The 25,450-nt window shown below is 31.9% G+C and overlaps 2 protein-coding genes and 1 non-coding gene across 8 annotated transcripts; all 3 read right to left on the bottom strand.

Moving 5' to 3' along the window:
* Positions 1-1,262: 1,262 nt before the first annotated feature.
* LOC110664288 (bifunctional TH2 protein, mitochondrial) lies at positions 1,263-18,648 on the bottom strand. Of its 6 annotated transcripts, none has more exons than XR_009148757.1 (7): positions 18,221-18,648; positions 17,227-17,335; positions 15,773-16,063; positions 15,204-15,618; positions 14,808-15,071; positions 14,383-14,548; positions 1,263-1,597 (listed from the first exon to the last, which is right to left on the bottom strand). XR_009148757.1 is itself a non-coding variant. In XM_058146659.1 (6 exons), exons 1-6 carry the CDS (start codon positions 18,586-18,588, stop codon positions 11,451-11,453), a joined length of 1,761 nt encoding a protein of 586 aa, XP_058002642.1. In that variant the 5' UTR covers positions 18,589-18,648; the 3' UTR covers positions 10,682-11,450. The 6 variants fall into 6 exon arrangements, 3 of the variants coding, with proteins under 3 accessions (XP_058002642.1, XP_058002643.1, XP_058002644.1); XR_009148759.1 differs by lacking the exon at positions 1,263-1,597 and adding an exon at positions 11,580-11,707; XR_009148758.1 differs by lacking the exon at positions 1,263-1,597 and adding an exon at positions 11,630-11,764.
* On the bottom strand, positions 10,682-11,450 carry LOC110664289 (putative B3 domain-containing protein At2g27410; the record flags this gene model as incomplete). The annotated part of the gene is made up of 1 exon (XR_009149004.1): positions 10,682-11,450. It is a non-coding gene; the product is annotated as a putative B3 domain-containing protein At2g27410 (transcript).
* Positions 18,649-22,930: 4,282 nt separating the features above from the next.
* LOC131180051 (B3 domain-containing protein At2g31420-like) lies at positions 22,931-25,225 on the bottom strand. The gene is made up of 2 exons (XM_058147644.1): positions 24,601-25,225; positions 22,931-23,091 (listed from the first exon to the last, which is right to left on the bottom strand). The coding sequence occupies exons 1-2, from the start codon at positions 25,214-25,216 to the stop codon at positions 22,931-22,933; spliced, it is 777 nt and encodes a 258-aa protein (XP_058003627.1). The 5' UTR covers positions 25,217-25,225.
* Positions 25,226-25,450: the final 225 nt, after the last annotated feature.

Raw genomic sequence — 25,450 nt, 5'->3', positions numbered from 1 at the left:
TTGATATCATTTATGTGTTAATTATTTGTTATATCTTTCATCTTGCTCTGCTTCAGAATCTTGAATGCTCAGGATAGGCTTGTGTCTAACTCCTTTGCCAATAGCTGACATTAATTTTTTATTATCTCTAATTTATTAATAGTTATTATTTTAGTTGACAATGTTAATTTTTAATATGTCGAATTTATTAGTAGTTGCTTTTGTTTTATATTTAAAATTATAGGATTTTTTTATATAATTTAAGTTTGATCATGATAATGTGTTTATTCCCAAAATTTAGTTTTCTAATTTCTAAATTATTGTACTATAAAAATTTTGATATCTTTAATTTTTTTATATATATTTTTTGGCATTAAAAATTTTATATAATTTTTATCATAAGTGTCATAATTATTTTTGAAAAACAATAATAATAAAGTATAGATGAGGTTATAGGCCCTATCTATAATTTATAATAAAGTATAAATTATATGATATATCGTTATTAGTAATTTTACATATAAAAAATAATAATTAGATATAACATAAACCAACTCTAATAAGTTATTAGCTATCAGCTAACAGCAACAACTATCAATCATTAGTTAATCTTAATATTAGGAAGGTATAAAATTTATAATTTAATTAATTTTAATATAATCTATATATAATTATATAATTAATTTTAAAAATTAACAACAATGATGATAAAAATATTTATATTTAAATATAATTATAAATGATAGATATAATAATAATAATTAAAAATAAATATTTACTAAATATTAAAAAAATATATAGTTACTTTATTATTAAAATTTCTATTAAATAATTTATCAATATGATTTTAATAATTATCCACATGTAATGCAGGAATTGAATTAGTATTGAGATAAAGCTGAATGGTGGAAGGATGAATACAACTTATTAATTTGAAATTAAAAGCCTAATGATAGTCCTAATGATATAATCATTAATTTGAAATTTATTATTAATGATAAGGATAATGAAATGGATATAGAGAATTTAAAAGCTTAATGATTCTCGTTGTGCCTGTATTATTGCAATAATGGGTCAAAGATCAAATTATTAGGATGGTATATAATTTATAATAATTTAATTAATCTTAATTATAATTAATTTTTTATAATGATGTTTAAAATTAATGACAGTTATATGACAAGTCAGTTCAATAAGAGTTGAGTGCCTCTCCATCACAATTGTCACCCCGTACGTGTCTGTTTTTTATTCTGCGCACGATGCTAATTTAGAACTGATCAATATGGGAAGAGTAAAAAGAATATTGTTTGCCAGTTTTGCAACACACAAACAAGAATCTTGTTTCAGACTAAATTGGTTTCCTGCCAAATTTCAAATTTACAAATACTAATGCTAATAGAGGGAAGACTGGTTCTTATTCACCAAGGCCTTATTTTCCATAGGTCACACATGATAGTGGAACTGAAATAGCAGTTCATCAAGCTTCGTCTGATCCAAATGCTTCTGCTGTAAATGGTTCAGCAGTAGTTCAACCTCCAAATTGTCTTACTCCACCACTATTGCAGCAACTACCAAAAGTTCTCTAGTCTTAATTGCAATTCTGCCAGGAACTCAATCACTGCCAATCAAGTGCATAGGAAGCTAGTTAGCCAAAATAATCTTTTTCAGAGGCAATACAATCAATATATTCTAAATCCACCAAGTATAGCTCCATAAATAATAATAGCTTCAAATGGCCAATAACATAATTATAAATGATATATAGTAATAATTAAACATTAAAAAATAAATATTTACTAAAGTCATTAACATTTAAGTATAATTAATATGTAAGGATGACTACCATCCTCTGAATGTGTAAGTGCTTAAGGTGTCATGGCACCCCATTAATACTCCATTCCTGCGTTAAATGCAACTCAATCTGTTAATATGAAATTACCAAAATAATCTATGTTCTGAGAAGTTGTTCAGTTGCTGACTTGCTGTCTTGTGTGTCGCAAGGTATTTTGCAGTCGCCCGGACGAAGCTCTTCACCGAAGTGGGAAAAGTGAGGAGTCGCCACTCTAATTTTGAGAAAAATTAAAGAAAACCATTTTGTGAAAATAAATTAAAAGAAAACCACTTCAAAAGAGAAAAAGAGATTCTAGGTTCGGAGTCCGTATACGGGCGGGGAAGGTGTTAGGCACCCTGCCTCGTCCCTCAATGAGGGTAAACAGATTTAATGTTATGCTCTTTATAAATTAAAAGGATAATTAAAGGGTTAGGATAGGGATGATGTTAATCCTTTGTGCATAATAAAGGAGTGTTCGATATTTCACTTATTTTGGGTTGCCCAAGAACACGAGTTCGTGAGATGGCCCTTTAGTGACTAGGTGTCAAGTGAAGTTATCTTGCATATTGGAGTTGTGTTATTTTTAATTTGGGTTTTGTTAAGAGAGCTCGGATAAGGAGTTTCTACTGATCTCTAGGTATGTTTTGTTAAGAGTTTTAGGCGGGAGATTTCGAATAAGAACTCTCCTCCGATCTCCACATATTTTATTAGGGTTTTGGTTGAGAAATGGGTAAGAACTCTCCCCCTATCTCTTAGAGTGTTCGGTTTAAAATTTAAATGAAGGATCTCGGATAAGAACTCTCCTCCGATCTCCGTGTTTTATTTAAATGAGAATCGGGTAAGAACTCTCCCCCGATCTCTTTGAGTGTTCGGTTCAAAATTTAAATGAAGGATCTCGGATAAGAACTCTCCTCCGATCTCTGTATTTTAATTAAATGAGAATCGAGTAAGAACTTCCCCCGATCTCTTAGAGTATTCGGTTCAAAATTAAAATGAAGGATCTCGGATAAGAACTCTCCTCTGATCTCCGTGTTTTATTTAAATGAGAATCGGGTAAGAACTCTCCCCCGATCTCTTAAAGTGTTTGCGATATAAGATCGAACTTTTCACCGATTTCCTAGGTGATTACCTTGTCAGAATTCTTTAGCCAGCTATATCCGATCTCTTTTGGTTACTAGTCTGGAATCCGATCTTGTCTCGATTCTTGCTCTATTATGCTATCTCCTGGACTTGTTTAGTAGCCGACCTCATAACTTTTTCCTCTGATCTATTATTCAACCTTTGGCTATTTTTATTTGTTCGAAAAAAACTTTCACGTTAAGATACTTCTACCAATATTTTATTAAGTTACCTACAAGTTGCCCACAACTAGAATACCTATTTTCGAAGGAAATAAAAACTAAAGAGGAATAAATAAAGTTTACGGATGAATAAAAGAAGTAAACATCGGAAAATAACTATTGGCGTGAATAATCTACATTGGGATTTTAATGCTACTGAACTTGGTGGAAATTTGAAAAAAAAAAAAAAACTGAAACACGAGCATCTACCAAAGTAATAGTCTAGACACTTACCTGTGGGAGGTTGAGGATCTTGAGCTAACTCTAGTGCCCACAAATCTTGTAGAGGTGGAAGTTGACGGTCTAGGGACTAATGCTTACTTCGAAATAATGAGAACCAGGTCAGAATGCAGTTGAGCTGAAGCGACGGTAACCGGGTCGGAATGAGATCAAGCTTGGAGATTAATATGCTGGTATTAGGGTGATGAAGACGAAACTAAAAAAAATAGTATTGCAAAGTAATGAACAGACTGAAAATGAAGAATTTCAGGGTCCAAAGCTCCTTCAATGGAGATACTTAAGAAAACTTGTTTCTAAAGTTTCTTGAAAGCTCAAAATGGCAAAGTAGCAAGACTAAATTAGATTTCAGAGCCTTTTCACTATAATCACCACCACCTTTTTTTGCCCGTCCCTTCTACTGTATTGCATGCAGGTATTTATAGGGAACGGGTGCTTCTAATGAAGGGTCAGGATCTTTCCTGGGGAGACGGAAGGTCCGGATTTCAAAGGACATGATCCGATGTCTGAGAATTAAAGAGAATCAAAATGGACAGCTGGGATCCTATTCAGAATATCCGTCCTTTCTCTTCCTAATCCAACGGCTCAGGATCTTGCCTTACAAGATGGATCCGAGGGTTGGGAATGAAAAACGTCGAACCTGTCGTCTGCTTTTGATCCAAAGGCTCTGGGTTTGTCCTTGTATGTATGATCAATGATGGAGATTGTGATGTACAGAACTGCCATAACTGTTTTTGGTGTCTGTCAGCAATGTGGGCGATTCTGCAAATGAGGCATGTGGTGAAGATTTGATCACGCCTGCAATGCTTTAACTAACTCAGCTCTGATTATGAAGAGAGTTATTAGAAGTCATCTCATCTTCTTCGTGCTTTCCGATCTCTATTCCTTCCGATATCTCTATTATGACCCTTTTCCGATCTCTCATATCAGGCCCCTCATCGCTTCCCGATCTCTCCCATTCTAGAACTTTTCTCTTTATCCGATCTGCCTTAGTCAAAGTAATTAATTCTTTGGTTACCGATGCATCCTCTTTGGTTTCTGTATTCAATAAATGCTCAGGCCCTATATATATGCACCAGCGAGAAAACTCCTCCACACTTCATTTCTCCTCCTTCCATTTCTCCATTTCTCCTGTTCTAGCTTTTCCGGTGATAATTCCGATTATGGTGACTGCTTTTGATCTTTTTCTGACTGTTTTCTTTGCTCTTCGACTGAAAATTTACGATCCCAGTGATCGTAGAATCATGAGAATAATATCTGATGACAGTGAGGAAACTGGACTAATTTACCGATCAAGATAAAAAATGTTGATCATGCCGGTATCGAATTGGTCCACCAGTATAATTGGTAGGCCGATCTCGAGCAAGAATACTACTAATTTCAATCTTAATGTCGGTGACCACCTCTTGAAGTTCATTTGGCTCTTCACCACATTGAGCGTCCCGACTGCAGCTCTGTTTAGGTCAATGACATCGATGATGACTCCACTCACCATCATGAGAGTCATAGTCACCCCATCTGAGCTGCACATCTATCCGATGCCTATGGCTGGCTTTCTGATCAAACACATCTTTTGATTCAGCCACAAGACTAGGCTTTGATATAGGTCCTTACTAGGTAAGATGTAGTGTCGATCTTTAGAGATCGCCCAAATGATGTAATCTGACCTTTAAAGGTTCTCTTAATGATGTAATCCGATCTCTTGAGATCGCCCAAATGATGTAATCTGACCTTTTGGAAATGAAATGAAATTTTATTTGAAGGTTATTATTTAATTATTGCATTGGTTATTTTTCCGATCTCTGATGTGCATATCCGATCTGATCTCTAACTAAATTGTCATTAGCTAATCTGCGGCTCTGAAAATTCGCACAATCCGATAACCCTAGCTAGCCGATCTCATTTTATTTGATTTTATTATTGTGTTTCTGAAACCTTCCCAGGACGTGTCAGGAAAGCGAGTCGATTCCGCTAACTGATGCGCCACTTGGGACTTCGTGGGCATTAAATGCTTAGACGGGTATAAATTGGGGGAGGGTCAATCAGTTGCTCCCTTATGTCACTTTCAGCACTTTGCTAGCAATTTCAAAATTCTCTCGTTTCTTCAAGTATTTCCAGCACCGATCACATTCCGCTAAGGGTTTTGATCCTTTTCTTAGTTAAACTTCTTTAGTTTCTTTGAAAATGAGTGGTGCCAAAGGTCAGAGAGCTGCGAGTCCATCTTTTGTACACGTTTCATAGACCTCGAAAGAGGGCGATGTGATTAGATGGGGTGGTCAAACCAGTACAGCCCTCGTTCCGGTAACTAGTTCGACTGCTAGACCGAGGCGAGGGGCATCTTTGAGGAGAGACAACTTGCCAGTTGATGAGTTGCCTTCAGTCTTAAGAGAAATCGATCTCCAATCTATAAGCCAGGAGTACAATCTGCGAATTGACTCATTTGAACTGATCAAATGCCATGGCGATCATCGGGCCGATCACTTCTTTGATGAGGGCAATCTCATCATGGTGTATGAAGAGCAACTGAAGGCTGGGCTCCGTTTTCCCTTGGACGAATTTTACAAGGCTGTCCTAAAATTCCACTATGTCTCGGTAGCCCAAGTGCATTCGAACTCCTGACAGACTCTAATAGCCTTCCGAGGCCTTTGCTGAGCTAAAGGACTGGAACCCACGGCCAAAGTCTTCGCTGAGCTACATAGGCTCGCCCGAAGGAAGGATGATGAGTTCTGGTTCTTCCAAGCTAAGCCCCATTGTTCTCTCTTTACCGATCTCCCTTCTTCATTGAAGAATTGGAAGAACCGATTCTTCATTTTGAGGAGCAAGATTCGGAACAGCTTTGAGGGCATCCCACGGAGTTGGCAACACCTGGTCGCTCCGATCCCAAAAAAGATCACCTTAAATAAGGACGAAGACGCCGTGGTAAAAGAGTTAAAGTCTCAGGCATCCACTCAGAAATTCTCTTGCTTAGACACGGTGATGGCCGAACTAAAGTATTGGATGATGCGGCTGATCACTGACGAAGACTATGAGCTTCAGCTCTCTGACCTTGGTACTTCCCATATCTCTGGTCTCTGAATCTTAGCGAACTCATTGACTTCTTCTTTGTGCAGGTATGGCGGGCGGCGATGCTTCCAAGGAGAGCCACAAATGAAAGAGGGAGGTCTCCAGAAAAGTGAGGGCGATGAAGGGGGCCACTACTGCCGATGCTCAGACCCCTCGTCGTGAATCAGTAGAGGTGCCGAGCTCTCCTCCCCGATCTCAGGAGCAACCAATCCCTGAGGTAGAGGTCATCGCCCCAGCTCCTCAACAAATCGAGCTTCCATCTCCCCTCCTCCTCTAACCTCTTCCAATGCGGAAGGGGAGTCTTCCGGTCCCACGGTCAGGACACTTTCCCAGGGCGCACAACTTCTGATCCAATCATTGGAAAGGAATCGCTCTACAAGGGGGAATCCCAACCTGGCCAAAGTCATGGGAGATTCCATCTGCTTCCAAGAAGATCGGAACCGGTTGGCAGAGGAGAGCATGGATGACATCTTAGCTCAGACAATGAGCTTGGGCTTAGAGGCCACTACTAACCAGCACATACTCAGAGAGAAAGCCCACGGCTTGAAGAAAGAGATCCTTAAGGCGGTCCAAGATACCTCAGCTGCACAAGCTCAGCTCTCCTCTGCTAATTACTACATCGCCAGAATGGAAGAGCAGATGAGGCATTATGAAGAGAGGATAGCGGAGGTGGAATGAGAACTAAAAGACTCTCGAGCTCGTCAGTCTGCCGATCTCGCTTGTTATGCTGAAGACCTTCGGGCGAAGGAGGAAGAGCTCTGAGCCAAGGATGAGGAACTTCAAGCTAAGGAAGAGGAGAGCACTACAAAAGAGGTCGGGGCTTATGTGAACGCCTATAATGACCTTATGGCTGAGCTGAAGAAACGGTATCCTGAAGAGGACTTCTCATGGATGAACGAGCTCGCCCCAGAGGCCGAAAATGAGAGCGATGAGGATCCAGAGAGAGAGAGAGAGAATGAGAGAAATGATGATGTACTTAGAGAACAGGCTGGGGGAGACCCTCCAACCGAATGACTTGTAAATTTTTATCTTGAGATGAAGTAAAGTCCTCTATTTTGTTCAATTTCTTGATGAGATCAGAAAGCGCCCCAATTGTATGAGTACTTGATTTTTTGAACGTATTAGAACATCAAACTTAAAAGCAACTATTAATCTAAGTATAAGAGGTCAGAAAAACATTGTAAGCGTGAGATCGGACTAAGCCATGATCAAACACCGGGTATAACTTTAGAACATTAGAATTGGAAAGATTTGACTTGAATTCTTAAGATCGGAATCATCATTAAATTGGATAGAACCTTAACTTTATTTTAAGGAATATCTGGGACATACAAGTGAGGAACCTGATTCTAGCATTAGCTAAACGACTTTCCACAATATTTATAAAGAGAGATCGGGAGGCAAGACTGGAGGGTATGGAGACCTGAAATTGGTTCGAACCCCTCTAATAAGAGATTGGAAAAAATTCTATTAAGTGTAGGATCAGTTTATTTCATGATCGAGTAATCGATGTGTTTGGAAAAGTCATTTGTGATCGAAGGACGTCAGCTGGGAGTCAATTTAAAGTCTCTTGACCTCGATGATCGGCCAAACTATGGTGTCAATGTTGTGAAATGAACAGACCCTTTGGCTGTGAAATGGATTTGCCTTATGTATGAGGAGTTCAAATTTTGGAGGGATACAGGTAGAAAGTCGATGTATTGTGCCACCACGCAGAAGAAGAGACCGGGAGAGATTAAAACTTTTAAACAACAACTCTAAATCTTCTAACAGCCTTTTCATTGACTTATTCCTAGAGCATATTTTGTCTGTAAATATCAAGAGCAGAAGGATCTTCATAATTTTATCCAACATCGTAATTTTATCAAGAGCTGAAACCAAGAGAAACAAAAGCAATGCTTGAAAACTAGGGATATACAAGCTGATGGACTTCAATCATGCTCTACAAAATAATTGTTGGATTTAGATGGTTTATCATAGCAGAAGAATGATTAAAACATCAAGCTAAAACTCAATTTGTCTTAAGTATCATTAAAAAATTGTCAAAACCAATCAATTCCCAAAACAAACATCAGATATGTTTAATTGTAGAAATTTAATATAACTAGCAAGGAACAAGATAAGAACACTAATTAATAACCCATTACACTGCTTAATCTAAAATAGAAATAACCATTACGGCACCTCAACTCTAAACTAACAAATTATAATGCAGTTCCAGGTCCAACATAGTACTATGACTTGTACTTGCACCATCCCCATTCTCCACTTTACTGCCACTACTGCTCCTCAACCTTAAACAGTGCCAAGCATAGATCTCCATTGCGCCTAAAAGACCACAACTGCACCATTGTTGTTTCTCTGTTTGTTGACGATCTATTGGTCACTGGTAGCAATCAATTGTTGATTCATCAGTTCAAGGAGGAGTTAAAAAGAAGTTTTGAGATGAATGATTTGATGAAAATGTCTTATTTTCTTGGTATGGAAATCCTGCACCTTCATCAAGGAATTTTCATATGCCAAAGGAAATATGCAATTGAAATTTTAAAGAAGTTTGGGATGGAAAATTGTAAGGCAGTAAGTACTCCATCTATGCAAGGAGAAAAGCTTAGCAAAAATGATGAAGATAGGAAGATTGATGCAAGTCTTTACAGGAGTCTTATTGGATGGCTATTATATCTATCAGCTACCTGGCTAGATATTATGCATGCAATAAGCATACTTTCCAGGTTCATGCAGAGCCCATGTGAAGTGCATTATAGAGCTGCAAAGAGGGTAATGCGATATGTGAAAGGAAACAGCAGACTTTGGTGTATTATATGTAAGACATGCAGAAGTAAAACTAGTGGGCTTAACTGATAGTGATTGGGCAGTTTCATTTAATGACATGAGAAGTACCTTTGGTTATTGTTTTGCTATTGGCTCAGGCATGATTTGTTGGAGTTCTAAGAAGCAAGAGACTATGGCACAATCCACAGCTGAGGCAGAGTATATTGTTGTTGCACATGCTGTAAACCAAGCCATTTGGCTCAGGAAGTTACTGGTTGATTTGAAGCATGAACAGGTAAATGCTACTGAGGTGCTATGTGACAATAAATCTACTGTTGTTATTGTGAAAAATCCAGTCTTTCATGGAAAGACTAAACATGTTAAAATCAAATATCACTTCCTTGGAGAAGTTGAGAAGGAAGTACAAGTGAAATTGAAGAATTGCAGCTCAGAGGATGAAGTAGCTGAATTTAAGGAGGAGTTGCTGTTAACCGTAGAAAATTGCAATCTTTTGTATCAGCTATATGTATAAATGAAATGAATTAGATTTTGTTCCTTCCTTTCATTCCCCTTTTTTCTCTATTGTTCTTTAAACTGCCAACAGAAACTGTGGTTTTGACAACATTTCACAATAATTATATGTCAAGTTTTCCCTATTTTTTGTTGATGCAAAATGTTCAGAAATGGGATTATTTTCCTTTTCTGAAAATTGTAATTTTGAATTTTGATCCATTCAATGCTTCATGCTTCAAATACTTGATGAACAATGTCATTGTTACTAGTTGACCCTGTTTCTTGCGTATAGAGATAGAGTTAGTGTTGTGAAATGCGTACTGGTTGTGCAGAAGGAATTAGATAGGTAGTTGCATAATTAGAATGCTCATGTTTCAGAATATGTGAAATATTTAAAACTATATTGCCATGGCAAAATAGTTTAAAAGTCAATTTATTCACTTGCTGAATGCTAATATCAAATTGACATGCATATTGATATTTTACTTGACTATGGAGGAAGGTATGGAATAGGAATTAAGTGGACGTCATTTTTCCCTTTTACTACAGCACTCAAACTTCAGCTTACATCTTTTGTTCTTTCAGAAGGAGTTGCAAGTTTACCAGGAACCTTCAACACTAATAACACTCTGCCACATACCAACTGAATTGTGTTCATTAAACTATTTAATTATTCAGTGTAAAGAAATTGAAGGTTATGAACATGGTACAAAATTCTAGAGCCATCACCCTTTGATTATTGATTTTTCAAAATTATTACAACCAAAATTTTCAAGTCAAACAATCTACTAGAGAAGTTAGCAGTATGAATGAAAATGCAGCTCAAATGGTTATTCTGAAATTACCAGTAATCCCATACAAGTTGATGGACTTCAATCATGGTCTATAGAATAATTGTTGGATTTAGATGGTTATCATAACAGAAGAGCGATTAAAAGATTAAACTCAATTTGTCCATGGAATAATTGAACATGGTGATGAATCTATGAAATATAGTAGCATATCAATTACATCAAAGATGTTTAGTTGCAGAAATTTAATATAACTAGCAAGGAAGAAGACAAAAGAAATAATTGTGTACTATGAATACATCACTCCAACTCTAATTAAACTAGCAAATTATGATTGTAGTTCCAGGTCCAACATATTACTATGACTTGTGCACCATCGCCATTCTCCCCTTTATTGCCACTACAGCTCCTCAACCTTAAACAGTGCCAACTAGAGATCTCCATTGTGCCTAAAAGACCACAGCTGCACCATGTCGTTTTGTTTGAACTTCCCTTATGATTCCTCTCTATGACTTTCTTCCAACTAGATGTCAACACATAGGTACTGCTACTTTTCAAATTCCATTGCCTTAGCCACATCTTAGACTCTGAACCACAAGGTTCCATGAGTGTAACTGGCATTTTCTCCTTGGGCTCCTTTAACTTTCTCTTCTCATCCTCTGTAAGAAAACTGAAATCTCTTATCTGCTTAAAAGGGATTGAGAAGCAATCGTGGTGAGTACTCAAATCACTGGCAAACATCTGTTTCATTATCACCAACTTTACATCAATGCCTCCTTTTGCTTGAATTTTATGCCACCATTCCTCAGGCATGTCAGTAGGTGTCTCCAAACCAAAATTTGCAAAATTGATTCTGTCAGGCCTTGATCTCTTCAGCAATTTCTTTTTCCTATGTTCATCTTCATGACTGTTACCACTTCGAAAGCATCACTTGCCACTAACCCTTTTCTTGTTCTCGTTCATGCTTCTAGAAGACTTCACATGAAGAAATAAAGATGAATGAGAATGTGGTTTTATGTCTAAGCGTTGTCTATGGCCCCTGCTTTTCTTGGGCACATATGCAGCAAGTCGGTCATCATGCTTGATTATGGCTTCAGCTCTTACTTTTTGCATAAAAGCAGTCAGAATACTTTCGTCCACTAACTTGATCGCAGCCACCATTCTATCGAAAAACCCACCATCATCTGCATCAAGAACTCTGCCCATCTTTATTTCTCCCTTCTCTAGCGAAAAAAATATTTCTACACATTTCAACAAGCACAAACCTATAAATAGTTTATAACTTCAATTAATCCTTTAAGATTTGCGATCTGTTGATATATTTCACTAGTTTTCTTTCCATTAATTAATTGTTTGTGATATCTTTTATCTGTAGATATATTTCATTACTTTTTTTTTTGAATTAATTAATTATTTGTGATATCTTTCTGCTGTTGATATCTTTCCTTATTTCATTTATAGTAATCTTGCTCTGCTTTAGAATCTTGAAAGCACGCTTGTGTCTAGCTCCATTGCCATTGACTAACATTAATTTGTTATTATCTCTAATTTATTAATATTTATTATTTTGGCTGACAAAGTTAATTTTTAATATGTATAATTCATTAGTAGTTACTTTAGTTTTTAATATTTAAAATTATGGGATTTTTATATAATTTATTAATGATAATTTAAATTTGATCATGATCATGAGTTTATTCTCAAAATTTATTTATTTTTTAATTTCTAAATTATTGTATTATAAAAATTTTGATATCTTCTATATATATTATTTTGGTGTTAAAAATTTTATATAATTTTTATCCTAAGAGTCGTAATTAATTTTGCAAAACAATAGAAATAAAGTATGAATAAAGTTATAGGCCTTAATGAGTTTTTAATAATTCATTCTAAAGAATTTAAATTTCAAAAAATAATTAAAAGAAAATATTTTATTACATATCTTTGATCACTTTATTTATTGTAAATAATATATATGATTCATTTACAGTGCTTTCAATAAGTGAGAAAAAAAAAAAAAGAAAAAAACCAAGAAATAGGTGCATTTTTACATTTACATACCCATTAAATTAGTTAACGTGATATAATTTTAGTTGTCAATTTATTTCATTTTCACTATTTACTAAAAAAAATAAATATTTAAAAACAAGTTAAAATTCTTAAAAATTAAAAAATTGGCTACAATAGCAAGAAGTTGAAAAACAATTAAAAAGTGAGAAGGGAGGAGCATGGAGATTTTCAAAATCACCCTTAATTTTTTTTATTATTTATAAAAGTACAAAAATATTTTTATAAAAAAATTGTTAGTTCTAACATCTTTATTTTAACAAGATAAAGTGAAGTAATAAAATACATATTTTTTTGCCTTACAATCCCTATTTTAAATGCACTGTAATAACTTTATTAAAAAAATTGAAACTATTTTAAAAATAATTTTTAGTAAATAATACATTTTAACTTGTAAAATTCAAATATCCATATTCCCATACTATATTTATGGTATTTTATTTATAATATTTTAATCACTAAAATAATATATATTAAAATTTTTATTTCATGTGTTTTATTTATAATATTTCAATTAACTTATAACTTATTAATTTTATTTTTATAACTCTTTTGAATCAACTTTAATTAGAAATAAAATACAGTCATGCAAATGAATAAAAAAATTTAATTGGTTATTAAAAATAATTTATAATGATAATATTATGTTATATAAAAAATTTAAAGAAAATTATAATAAAAAAGTTTTAAATCACGTGTTTATATAATATAATATGTAAATCTATGTGCAACGCACGTTAAGGTAAAAACTAATATTATTAAATATTGAAAGTTTATTGTATATTATTAATTTTTTATTTTGTGATTTTTGATATTTAAAATATATAAAATATATAAAATAAAATATTTAAGTAAATTAATTTAATAAATTTATAATATATTTAATTAATTAATTTATAAATATTAAAATCTAAAAAAATAATAATCACATATTTTTAACAATTTTACATCCAAAATATATATCACATAATTATTAAACTGGATAATATATTTATTGAGAAAATGTAATTTAAATATATTTATCAATATAATTATTTTTGAATATACAAAATAAATTAAATTATTAATAATATAAACATGGTGAGTATGCTAATATATTGTTGTATAAATTCGATTAAGATATAGAGAATTTAAAAGCCTAATGATTCTCGTTGTGCCTCTGTATTCACTTACGACAGTTATGGATTACTACAATTATGGATAAAAAAGCATATTATTAGGATGATATATAATTTATAATTTAACTAATCTTACTATAATTATCTTATAAAATTAATTTTTGAAAATTAATGACAATGTAAAGATGATAAAGATATGTATGATATCATTTATAAATGATGTACAGTAATAATTAAATATTAAAAAATAAATATTTACTAAAAACATTAACATTTAAATGTAATTAATTTGGAGGATTTAAATATCAAAATCACGAATTAATGCAAGTAAACTAAATAAATAATCAAAGTATTAATTACTAACGATTTAACCAAATTAACTATTTTTGTATTAGAACTTGACTTAATTCTATTTAAATAATTAAATTTAAATGATTTTATAAAAAAACTATATACTTAAATTAAATTTTAAAATGAAAAAATTTATTTAAATGTTATTATTTGACATAATTTACCAAAGACTCTGCTTATCACTATTATTTTTAGTTTCTATTCCCTTAGTTTATGCGGTGAATTCTTTCAAATTTGAGTATAACTTATCATGTTGATACAGTTTAGACCATTGAATTCAAAATCAACGGTTGTAAATGTATTTTTCAATACAAAATATTTACCTTTTTTTAATCCCAATCAAGTTCCATACCCTGCTGACACGAGTCCCTGATGATTCTTTTTCAAGACTTTATTCCTACTGCTTTTCAAATTCCATTGCCTTAGCCTTAGCCTTAGCAACATCTTAGACTCATCACCACAAGGAACCATAGTGGGCTGAGAAAGTGGCTGCACATTTGAAGAACTCTATTTCAAGTTACATGGCTTGGTGATAAAGCCTTTCAATAATGTCAAGCTTTTCGGCTGTCAAAGGAACACTAAGTTTTCTTCTGAATATTTAGCGAACAATTCTTTTTCAGATGACCACTATAAAATCAGGGGTTAACTTCAACGTCTAAAAATAATACTATGAATTAATATTGCCAATACAAGTTTGTTTCTTGAAAAGCAAAAACTAACAATTCAATATGGTGACAAAGGAAACTACCTGATGAGAAAGCAGATCTGATGAGATCAGCACACCGACAATTTGAGACCACATGTATATTAGCATTCAAATTTTCATTCTTCACAATTTTCTGAAAAAAACTGGTGCAGCCATCTTGAAGAATCAGTCGTTCACCAGCTCTTTTTATGTCTTCAAGATTCAGACCCTTGAGAACTCCAGATTCAACCACTCTAGCATTTGCCTTTCGCTCAAAGTCTGAAAGTTGCTCGAGTGCTTTACACAGAACTTCATAGTTGAACTCCACTGCAAAAACACAAAAAAGTTCAAAACCAATATAAGTAATGTTATCCAAATGCTTTCTAAACAAGCAATTCCTTAAAAAAGTCAGATTAATACTTCTGAGCATTACAAGAGGAGACCAATTGATAATTATACCTTTTTCAGGGGGCAGAATGCTTTCAATGCATTGTTCATACTCTTCTGTATACTGTCCAGAGAGAAGAACCCAAGCTTTCCTCAGCTCAGCTGATGACATCCTAGCAATTTGATTCTCCGGTTGAGCCTGATCAGATTTTGGTGCCATTACAATTGCAATCTCTGCCAAAATGGCAGAGGAATAAAAAATGGTGCATGTCAAATCAAAATCAGAAAATATCACAAGGCGATCTTCTACAGGTTTATGCTCTTTTGTTAGAGGAACGACAGTGGACTGAGAAAGTGGCTGCACATTGAAGAACTCTATTTCAAGTTTCATGGCTTGGTGATAAAGCTTTTCAATGATGTCAAGCTCTTCGCTTGTCAAAGGGATACTAAGGTTATCCAGCAAGTCTTCAGTTTGCAGAGCTGATGCCTATATTTCATAGGAATACAATAATTGAGATGTTGGGGAATGGTATAGAAGGCCATTTATGCAATGTATTTCCTCCCAGACAGTAACTAACAAAAGGTATCTGATTTGACTCCTAGAAAAAATTGATGATTCTGCTGCCCAAAAAATGGCTTACCTCAATACCCTCAGATGAGTAATTGTCAATCCACTTCTTGTAAGGATGACTACCATCCTCTGAATCTACAAGTGCTTGAAACTCCTTAGCTAGAAAAGCGTAAAGCCGCATGCAAGGTGTCATGGCACCAAGAGTATAAGCTGCAACTTTGGTTCTTTCAAAAGGAGTTGCATGTTTATCAGGACCTTCAACTCCTTCGACCTTCCCAGAGGCTGTAGCCAACAAGAAATCTGTGTATCTTACAGTTGCAGAATTGATAGTCTCCTCTTTAGAAGGGTCTATACCCCATTCCTACATTAAATGAACATCAGAAAATGAAAAAAATCTTGGGAAAAGTTCATGTGAATAACTGGAAATGAAATAGTAATAACTTTCTAGTTTCTACCACTATTACCAACTGAATTATGTTTTTAAATATCATCTTATGACAAAAGTTCAATGTAGAAGCTCAGGAAGTGTGGTAGAATGAATCTTCCAGACAAATGAAATGAGAAAGGTGAGTTGAGGATTGAATAAATTGTCATTCTATTGGGAGAAAATATTTAAAGGTAGAAAGAGTCCAATTGCTTCTCATTACTGTTCATTAAACTATTTAATCATCTGTTCAGCGTAAAGAAATTGAAGGTTATAAACATGGTACAAAATTCTAGAGCCATCATGCAAGGTATTAGTCCATGATAATCCTTCACTAAGGTTTGATTGTTGATTCTTCAAAATTATTACAACCAGAATTTTCAAGTCAAACAATCTACTGGAAGATTTAGCAGCATGTATGAAAATGCAACTCAAATGGTTACTCTGAAATTGACAAAAAAATTACAATTCGCATTAGCAGTTGAAGGTTATAAACATGGTACAAAATTCTGGAGCCATAATGCAAGATGTTAGTCCATGATAATCCTTCACTTAGTCCATGATAATCCTTCAGTAAGGCTTGATTATTGATTCTTTGAAATTATTACAACCAGAATTTTCAAGTCAAACAATCTACTAGAAGATTTAGCAGTATGTATGAAAATGCAAATCAAATGGTTACTCTAAAATTACAAAAAATAATCACATTTCACATTAGCAGTCAGTTATTTGATTATTTTACTTGTCCTAAAAGCAGAATAACATAATATTTACCCTATTATTTTGCAACTAACATGTCTATTTCAATACATTCATTGAAACTGCTATTTTCACCTAAACACTATAACAATGACAATCAATATTATTATAGCAACCTAATACACAAAAAAGAAAAGTTAAGGAAACAATACGAAATGAATTATTAAAATCAACCAAATCAGTATCCATTGACAAATATTTCCCAAAATTACATAATATGTCCTAAATTGAAGTCAGAATGTCATATAGAAGGACCTCAAGTAGCCGGCTCTGAAAAGCTATTTTCAGCAAGAATATAAAAATGCAAGCAAAAAAAAAAAAAAGACACTTCAATATCTAACCAGTACAAATGAATTGTGCATCTTTAGCTCCTCTAAGACCCCCTTCCTCAACTTGGTGATAGCTAGCTTTGCATCATCATCATCAGCACACTCTTCTGCCAATTTATACCTAAAATTGTAATTAAAAAAAGAAGCAAATTGAACACACAAAAATAAGCATCCTATTGTAATAATGTAGATTAAGATCAAGGCAAGAGCTTTTATATACATCCATTATCCATCATACAAGGAAGTTCCATGTTTTGAAACTCGCCTCAGATAATGAAATCACTTTTTCCCAGATAATAACAATCTAACCCTGCTGAGAACTGGCAAAAAGAAAAGAAAATAAATTTTAAAATCACACCGTTTATATATATATATATAGAAAAGTGATCCATTCACTAAAAACGCCAACAGTAAATTATGCTCAGTTAACCGGAAGAATTAGGCTCTTTCTTTTTTAAATGAGTAAAATTTAGTCCTTCCACCACTCTCGGCAACCGAATGGAGATTAACTTTCAAATACATTTTCTTTTAGATTTAAAGTATAGGACTTTCTTCGGTTATGTTCAAACACTAGACCTACTCCGACCCCCATTTTGGAGAAATATATATATCATACACTTCATGTTTTAAGAAACCAAAATGACCAAACTAATAAATACATATAAAACTCAAAATGTGGAAGCGACTCCGCACGAAAATCTAACATATCTTCGCCAATCAATTAAAAATCACACCAATAAACCTCAAGCTTTAACAGACTGGCTTCATTTGATGCAAGAAAAGAATTTAATACAATCTTTCTATTTCTTTTAAAATGAATTTTTTTTTTTTAAGTTAAAAAGAATTCTTTCATTCTTGACCAGAAAGAAATCAATTCTTGTAAAATTCTAGTACGGGGAATACGAAAAGAAAACAATCTCGCAAACACTATTTTGCCAATTAGACTTAAAAAAAAAAATCAAACGCAAAGCAATGAATAGATAGAGACATATAAGGAAGCACTCACGCATGGGCGAAGGCTTTGAGGAAGTGAAAATCTTGGGAGATGCAATGCCTAAAAGTCTCAATCTTAAGGTTTCCAGCAGCCAAACAAACGACGAAGGGAGTGTACATAGCGAAAATCGATTCTCGGCGGAACTTGATCCACAATTTATTAGCGAGACCTTCCTCGCTGCTTCCTCTAGCAGTAGTAGGGAAAGAAGAAGAGGAAGAGGATACTAGCTTAGGAGGGATCGCCATTCTAGGAAGTGACGATCTCCGAGTTGAGAAACGTCTGGGCAAGTTGATAGAGTTGGATCGGAGCGAGTGAGAGAGCAAGATGAGATGGAATAGTGGGGTTTTGCTTGGGTTTGGAGCGAGGAAAGGTAGGCGCATCAAGAGAGATAGAGAGAGAGAAATATAAGAGTAAGTGAATAGGCAGTTGTGGGGCTTACGGGTAGGGGATGAATGTGGAAAGGGAGGGAAGTTAATAAATAGAATTTAATTGGATTTTGAAATCATATATTCTAGAAAAATAAATAAATATTTTATATATATATATATTTTTAATAATAAGATTGAAAATTGAAAACTTAATAAATAAAATGAAATATATTTTTTTTAATAATAAGATTGAAAATTGAAAACTTAATATATATTTAGGCAAGTGATATTCTTTCGGATATTAAATGAAATAAAATGAAATATATTTTTTAAATAATTAATTTTAATTAAAATTAAATTTCAAAATTTAAAAATTAAATACCATTAAATTAAAAAAAAAAAAACTAACATTGTTGATAAAGGAAATGATGGCTTGAATTGTTAAAAAAAAATGAAAAACACATTTATCTCGTGTTAAAAAAAATAGATAATAAAATATATTTAAAAATTAGTTACTTTAATCTTGAGAAATTATTAATAGTTTTACGCATTAGTTTTAAATATATTTAATTTATTAATAGTTAATATTTGGGATTTTTTTTATAAAATTTATTAATGATACTTGAATTATTATAATATCGGGTAAACGAGCATATTATTAGGATTATATATAATTCATAATTTAACTAATCTTAATATAATTATCTTATAAAATTAATTTTTGAAAATTAATGACAAGATATGTATGATATAATTTATAAATGATATACAGTAAATATTAAAAAATAAATATTTAGTAAAAATATTAACATTTAAATGTATTTAATTTGCAGTATTTAAATATCAAAATCACGAATTAATGTAAGCAAATTAAATAAATTAAAGTATTAATTACTAATGATTTAACCAAACTAACTATTTTTGTATTAGAACACTTAATTCTATTTAAATAATTTAATTTAAATGATTTTATAAAAAAAAATTATATACTTAAATTAAATTTTAAAATGATAAAATTTATTTAAATATTATTATTTGATATAATTTACTAAAGACTCTGCTTATCATCATTATTTTTAGTTTCTATTTCCTTAGTTTATGCAATGAATTCTTTCAAATTTGATTAAGTATCACTTATCATGTTGATACAGTTTAGATGTAATTTTAATTTTCAATACAAAACATTTACCTTTTTTTAATCCCAATCAAGTTTCATACCCTGCTCATACAAGTCCCTGATGATTCATTTTCAAGACTTTATTCCTATTGCTTTTCAAATTCCATTACCTTAGCCTTAGCAACATCTTAGACTCATCACCACAAGGAATCACAGTGAGTTGGGAAAGTGGCTGCACATTTGAAGAACTCTATTTCAAGTTATATGGCTTGGTGATAAAGCCTTTCAATAATGTCGAGCTCTTCGCCTATCAAAGGGACACTAAGTTTATCCAGCAAGTCTGCAGTTTGCATCCATTATCCATTATCCATCATAATACTTTTATCAATCTAAAAACCCTGCAGATACAAGGAAGACTAAAAAGAGAGCGACAACAGATAAACTAGCTAGGATGCTACTGAAACCGAGGGAAACAAAAGTAATGTTTGGAAATCAGTAATCCCATACAAGCTGATGGACTTCAATCATGCTCTATAAAATGGCTTATCATAACAAAAGAATGATTAAAATATTAAACTAAAACTCAATTTTTCCTAAGCATCATTAAAAAAAAATCAATTGAAAAAACAAACATATATTCTCAAAATCAGTCAATTCTCAAAAATAACATAAGGGATGTTTAACTGTAGAAATATAATATAGCTAGACAAAAACGCTAATTATGCATTACATTGCTTAATCTAAAATAGAAATAACTACCCAAGATTACAACACTCAAACTGCAATTAACCTCCATAAACTAGCAAAACAACTAAAATTGAAAAATTATAAATGTTAGTTTTTATAAATCTTCAAAGTACTTTTATAAATATGACAGATCAAATATTAGTTTTTCACTGTTAAGCAATTAAAAAAAAAAAAAAACCTTGCAAAAGTAAATTTTCAATATTCCCCATCAGAAGAATCAGATGATGAGTGTGTGCCTATATATTGAAATAACTTCAAATACCGTTAACAATCAAATTGTATATATTAATTATTATATATTTATTTTAATAATAAAATAAATAATATATAATAAATTAATAATTATATATTTATTTCAATAGTAATATAAATTACATGATATATTATTAATAATCATTTTACATATACACCAATAATTAGATGTAGTTTTACTAAATACATAATATAAATCATACTCCAATCAATTATCAACTATCAACTAACAACATTAATTATATAAACTAAACAATTCATAAGATGGTTCTATTAGAGCATCGCTGTACCTGTGTAAATGTGTATACTTTTTATAACATTGATTGATTAATATAATTATGAGTAAAAGATCATATTATTAAGATGATATATAATTTATAATTTAATTAATCTTAATATAATCTATATATAATTGTATAATTAATTTTAAAAATTAACGAGAATGTAATGATGATGATAATATTCATGGTTAGATATAATAATAATAATAATAATAATAATAATAATAATAATAATAATAATAATAATAATTAAATATTAAAAAATAAACATTTGTTAAAAATCTATATTTATATATGTATCTGTATATTTATATTAAAACTAAAGCAAAGAGAATATGAGGCTCTTCATTAGTATTCTTATTTATATATTTTTAAAATTTGTTGATTTTTTTAATTTTTTTCTAATTTTGATTGAATCAATTACTAATTTTAAATTTAAAAATAATATATTATTTAATTAATAATTATAAAATTAGAAATATAACTATATTAATTATATTCAAAATATATTATATATATATGGATTTGGAGTAGAAAAAAAAATGATGCCACGTGAATTTATCTGGAATTTATATTTATTATTTTTTGTAGCTTGAATTTTGAATATATTTTTCATGGACTCAAATTATGACTCGACCCAAAAGTTTCGCGCTGTGACTCAATTGGGATAAAAAGTGAGATTTGCGGCGGTAGCAGAGGGCACGAGCCGATAGGCCTGGGCCCGAAGCCCACTACTGATTTCCTTGGAGGTTGCCCATGCGGTGTGGACTATTACAAATATTGTAATATTCTACCATTTACGATAGAGTTGTGAGATATTCGGGAAACACACTGTGATTAGGGTTTGAGAGTTCTGATTGATTTTTCATCATTGTGGAACTTTTTTTCATTTGTTTTGCCCGTGAACGTAGACCTTACGGTTGAACCACGTTAAATCCTGTATTATTATTCTTCTCTTTTCAATACTGTGTGATTGTGCCATTTGTGTGTGTGCCTTAGATTTGTGTGCTTGTTATAACAATATTCTTATGTCTAAGCGAATGTACAAAAATATAGGCAGACCAAAAAGAAGTGAAAAATTGAGAATATGATATAAGAAATAACTATACAAAATTACAAATATGATAGTATTAAAAAAAGTAAAAACATAAATAAAAAATTACATTTACGCAAAAAATAGATAAGAATCAGCTATATCATAAGAAAATTTTAATTTATTATTAAATGAAAATATTTATATTTTTATGTACCATTTATTAAAAAAATATAATTACTTCATTTTCAAAATTTCTGTTAAATAATTTATTAATATAATTGTACTAATTATCTGTGTATAGTGTAGGGATTCGATTAGTATTAACATAAAACTGAATGACTAAAGGGGCGATATAGCTTACCTAATTAATTTAAAATTAAACCATAGTTGTGGTTATGATCATATTATTTAAGTAATGGATGAAAGATCAAATTATCAAGATGGTATATCATTTGTATTTTAATTAATCTTAATATAATTATCTTATGAAATTAATTTTAAAAAAAATGTAATGATGATAAAGATATGTATGATATAATTATAAATGATATACAATGATAATTAAGTATTAAAAAAATAAATATTTACTAAAAACATTAACATTAAATATAATTCATTTGGAGGATTTAAGTATCAAAATCACGAATTAATGCAAGACAAACTAAACAATCAGAGTATTAATTACTAATGATTTAACCAAATTAACTATTTTTGTATTAGAACTTGACTTAATTTTATTAAAATAATTTAATTTAAATGATTTTATAATATTTAAATTAAATTTTAAAATGATAAAATTATTTCAACATTATTATTTGACATAATTTATGGAAGACTCTGTTGATGAATTCTTATCATCATTATTTTTATTTTTCAATACAAAACATTTACCTGAAAACTCTCAGATTAGTAATTGTCAATTCACTTCTCGTAAGGATGACTACCATCCTCTAAATCTATAAGTGCTTTAGATGTCGTGGCACTAAGAGTATAAGCTGCAACTTTTGTTCTTTTAAAAGAAGTTGCAAGTTTACCAGGACCTTTAATTTCAACCTTCCCAAAGGTTGTAGCTAACAGGAAATCTGTATATTTTACAGTTGCATAATTGATAGTCCCATTCGTGCATTAATGAACATCGGAAAATGAAAAAAATTCTTGAGAAAAGTTCATGTAAATAATTGAAAATGAAATACTAATAAATTTCTACCATTGTTGCCAACTGAATTGTGTTTTTACATATCATCTTATGGGAAAAGTTCAATACAGAAGCTCAGGAAATGCAGCAGAATGAATCTTTTAGACATATGAAATGATGAAAGTGAGTTGATGATCGAATAAGAATTGTCTTTCTATTGGGCAGCAAATATTTATAAGTAGAAAGAATCTAATTGCTGCTCAGTACCGCTCATTAAACAATTTAATCATCTATTTAGTGTAAAGAAGCTGAAGGTCATAAACATGTACAAAATTCTAGAGTTATCATGCAAGGTATTAGTCCATGATAATCCTTCACTAAGGTTTGATTGTTGATTCATTGAAATTATTACAACCAGAAATTTTGAAGTCAAACAATATACTGGAAGATTTAGCAGTAAGTATAAAAAATCTCATGTCCTTTCATGTATTTTTAGAAATAATATTCTATCATATCTTACATATTCAATTGCAGAGCTTTTTATCTGAATTATCAATATTTAATTCAATATGAGACTCAAATGGTTACTCTAAATTTATCAAAATAATGATAATTCACATTAGCAGTAGGTTATTTTATTATTTCATTGAAACAACTATTTTCACCTAAACACTAATACACAAAAAGAAAAGTAAGGAAACAATATGAAATGAGTCACTAATAAATATTTTATTTAGTATTTCCCAAAATTACATAATATATCCTAACTTGAAGTCAGAATATCATAGTATAAGGGCTTCAAGCAGCCTGCCCTGAAAAGGCTTTTTTCTGCAAGAACATAAAAATGCAAGAAAAAAAAAAAAAGGACACTTCAATATCTAACCTGTGCAAATGAATATTCTAATTGTAATAGAGTAGATTAAGATCAAGGCAAGAGATGAAGAAAAAAATAAAAATAATGAACAACCATTATCCATCATAGTGCTTTTATCAATATGGAAAAACCTGCTGATACAAAGAATACTAAAAAGAGAGCAAAAGAATATAAACTAGCTAAGATGCTGAGGAAACCAAGGGAAACAAAAGCAATGTTTGGAAACCAGTAATCCCACAGAAGCTGATGGACTTCAGTCATGGACTTCGATAAAATAGTTTATTATAACAGAAGAATGATTAAAAGATTAAATTAAAACTCAATTTGTCCTAAGTTTCATTAAAAAAAAACAAACATATATTCTTAAAACAAATCAATTCTCAAAACAAACATAAGGGATGTTTAACTGTAGAAATTTAATATAGCTAGACAAAAAAACTAATTATGCTTAATCTAAAATAGAAATAATTGCCCAATATTACAACACTCAAACTCTAATTAACCTTCATAAACTAGCAAAACAACTAAAATTGGAAAATTACAAATGTAGTTCCAGGTCCAACATTGTACAATGACTTGTACTTGCACCATCCCCGTTCTCCCCTTTACTGCCACTGCCACTAGGAGTGGTACTTGCATCCCCAACCTTAAAAAGTGCCAACCAGAGTTCTCCATTGCGCCTGAAAGACCAAAGCTGCACTATGTCATTTTGTTTGAATTTCCCTGATGATCCCTGATGATTCCTTTCCAAGACTTTCTTCCAACTCGATGTCAACACATAGGTACTGCTACTTTTCAAATTCCACTGCCTTAGCAACATCTTAGACTCATCACCACAAGGTTCCATGAGTGTTACAGGTATGTTCTCCTTCTGCTCCTTTAACTTGCTCTTCTCATCCTCTGTAAGAAAATTGGAATCTCTTATCTGCTTAAAAGGGATTGAGAATCGATCATGGTGAGGATTTAAATCAGTAGTAAACATCTGTTTCATTATCACCAACTTCACATCAGTGCCTCCTTTTGTTCGAATTTTATCCCACCACTCATCAGGCACGTCAGGTGGCGTCTCGGAACCAATATTTGCAAAACAGGTCCTGTTTGGTCTCTTCAGTAATTTCCTTTTCTTCTGTTCATCTTCAGTATTGTTACCACTTTCAGAGCATCGTTTGCCACAGACCCTTCTCTTGATTTCATTCATGCTCCCAAAGGACTTCTCATGAAGAAATAAAAGACAAATGAGAAAGAGGTTTCTTGTCTTGGCGTTGTCCATGGCCCCTGCTTTTCTTAGGCATAGATGCAGCAAGTCGGTCATCATGCTTGCTCATGGCTTCAGCTCTTACTTGTTGCACAAAAGCAATCAGAATACTTTCTTCCACTAACTTGATCGCAGCCACCATTTTGTCGAAACACCCACCATCATCATTGGCATCAA

This window comes from Hevea brasiliensis, chromosome 5 (assembly GCF_030052815.1).
Source record: "Hevea brasiliensis isolate MT/VB/25A 57/8 chromosome 5, ASM3005281v1, whole genome shotgun sequence".
NCBI lineage: Eukaryota > Viridiplantae > Streptophyta > Magnoliopsida > Malpighiales > Euphorbiaceae > Hevea > Hevea brasiliensis.
This window is presented reverse-complemented; position numbering and strand designations above follow the sequence as displayed.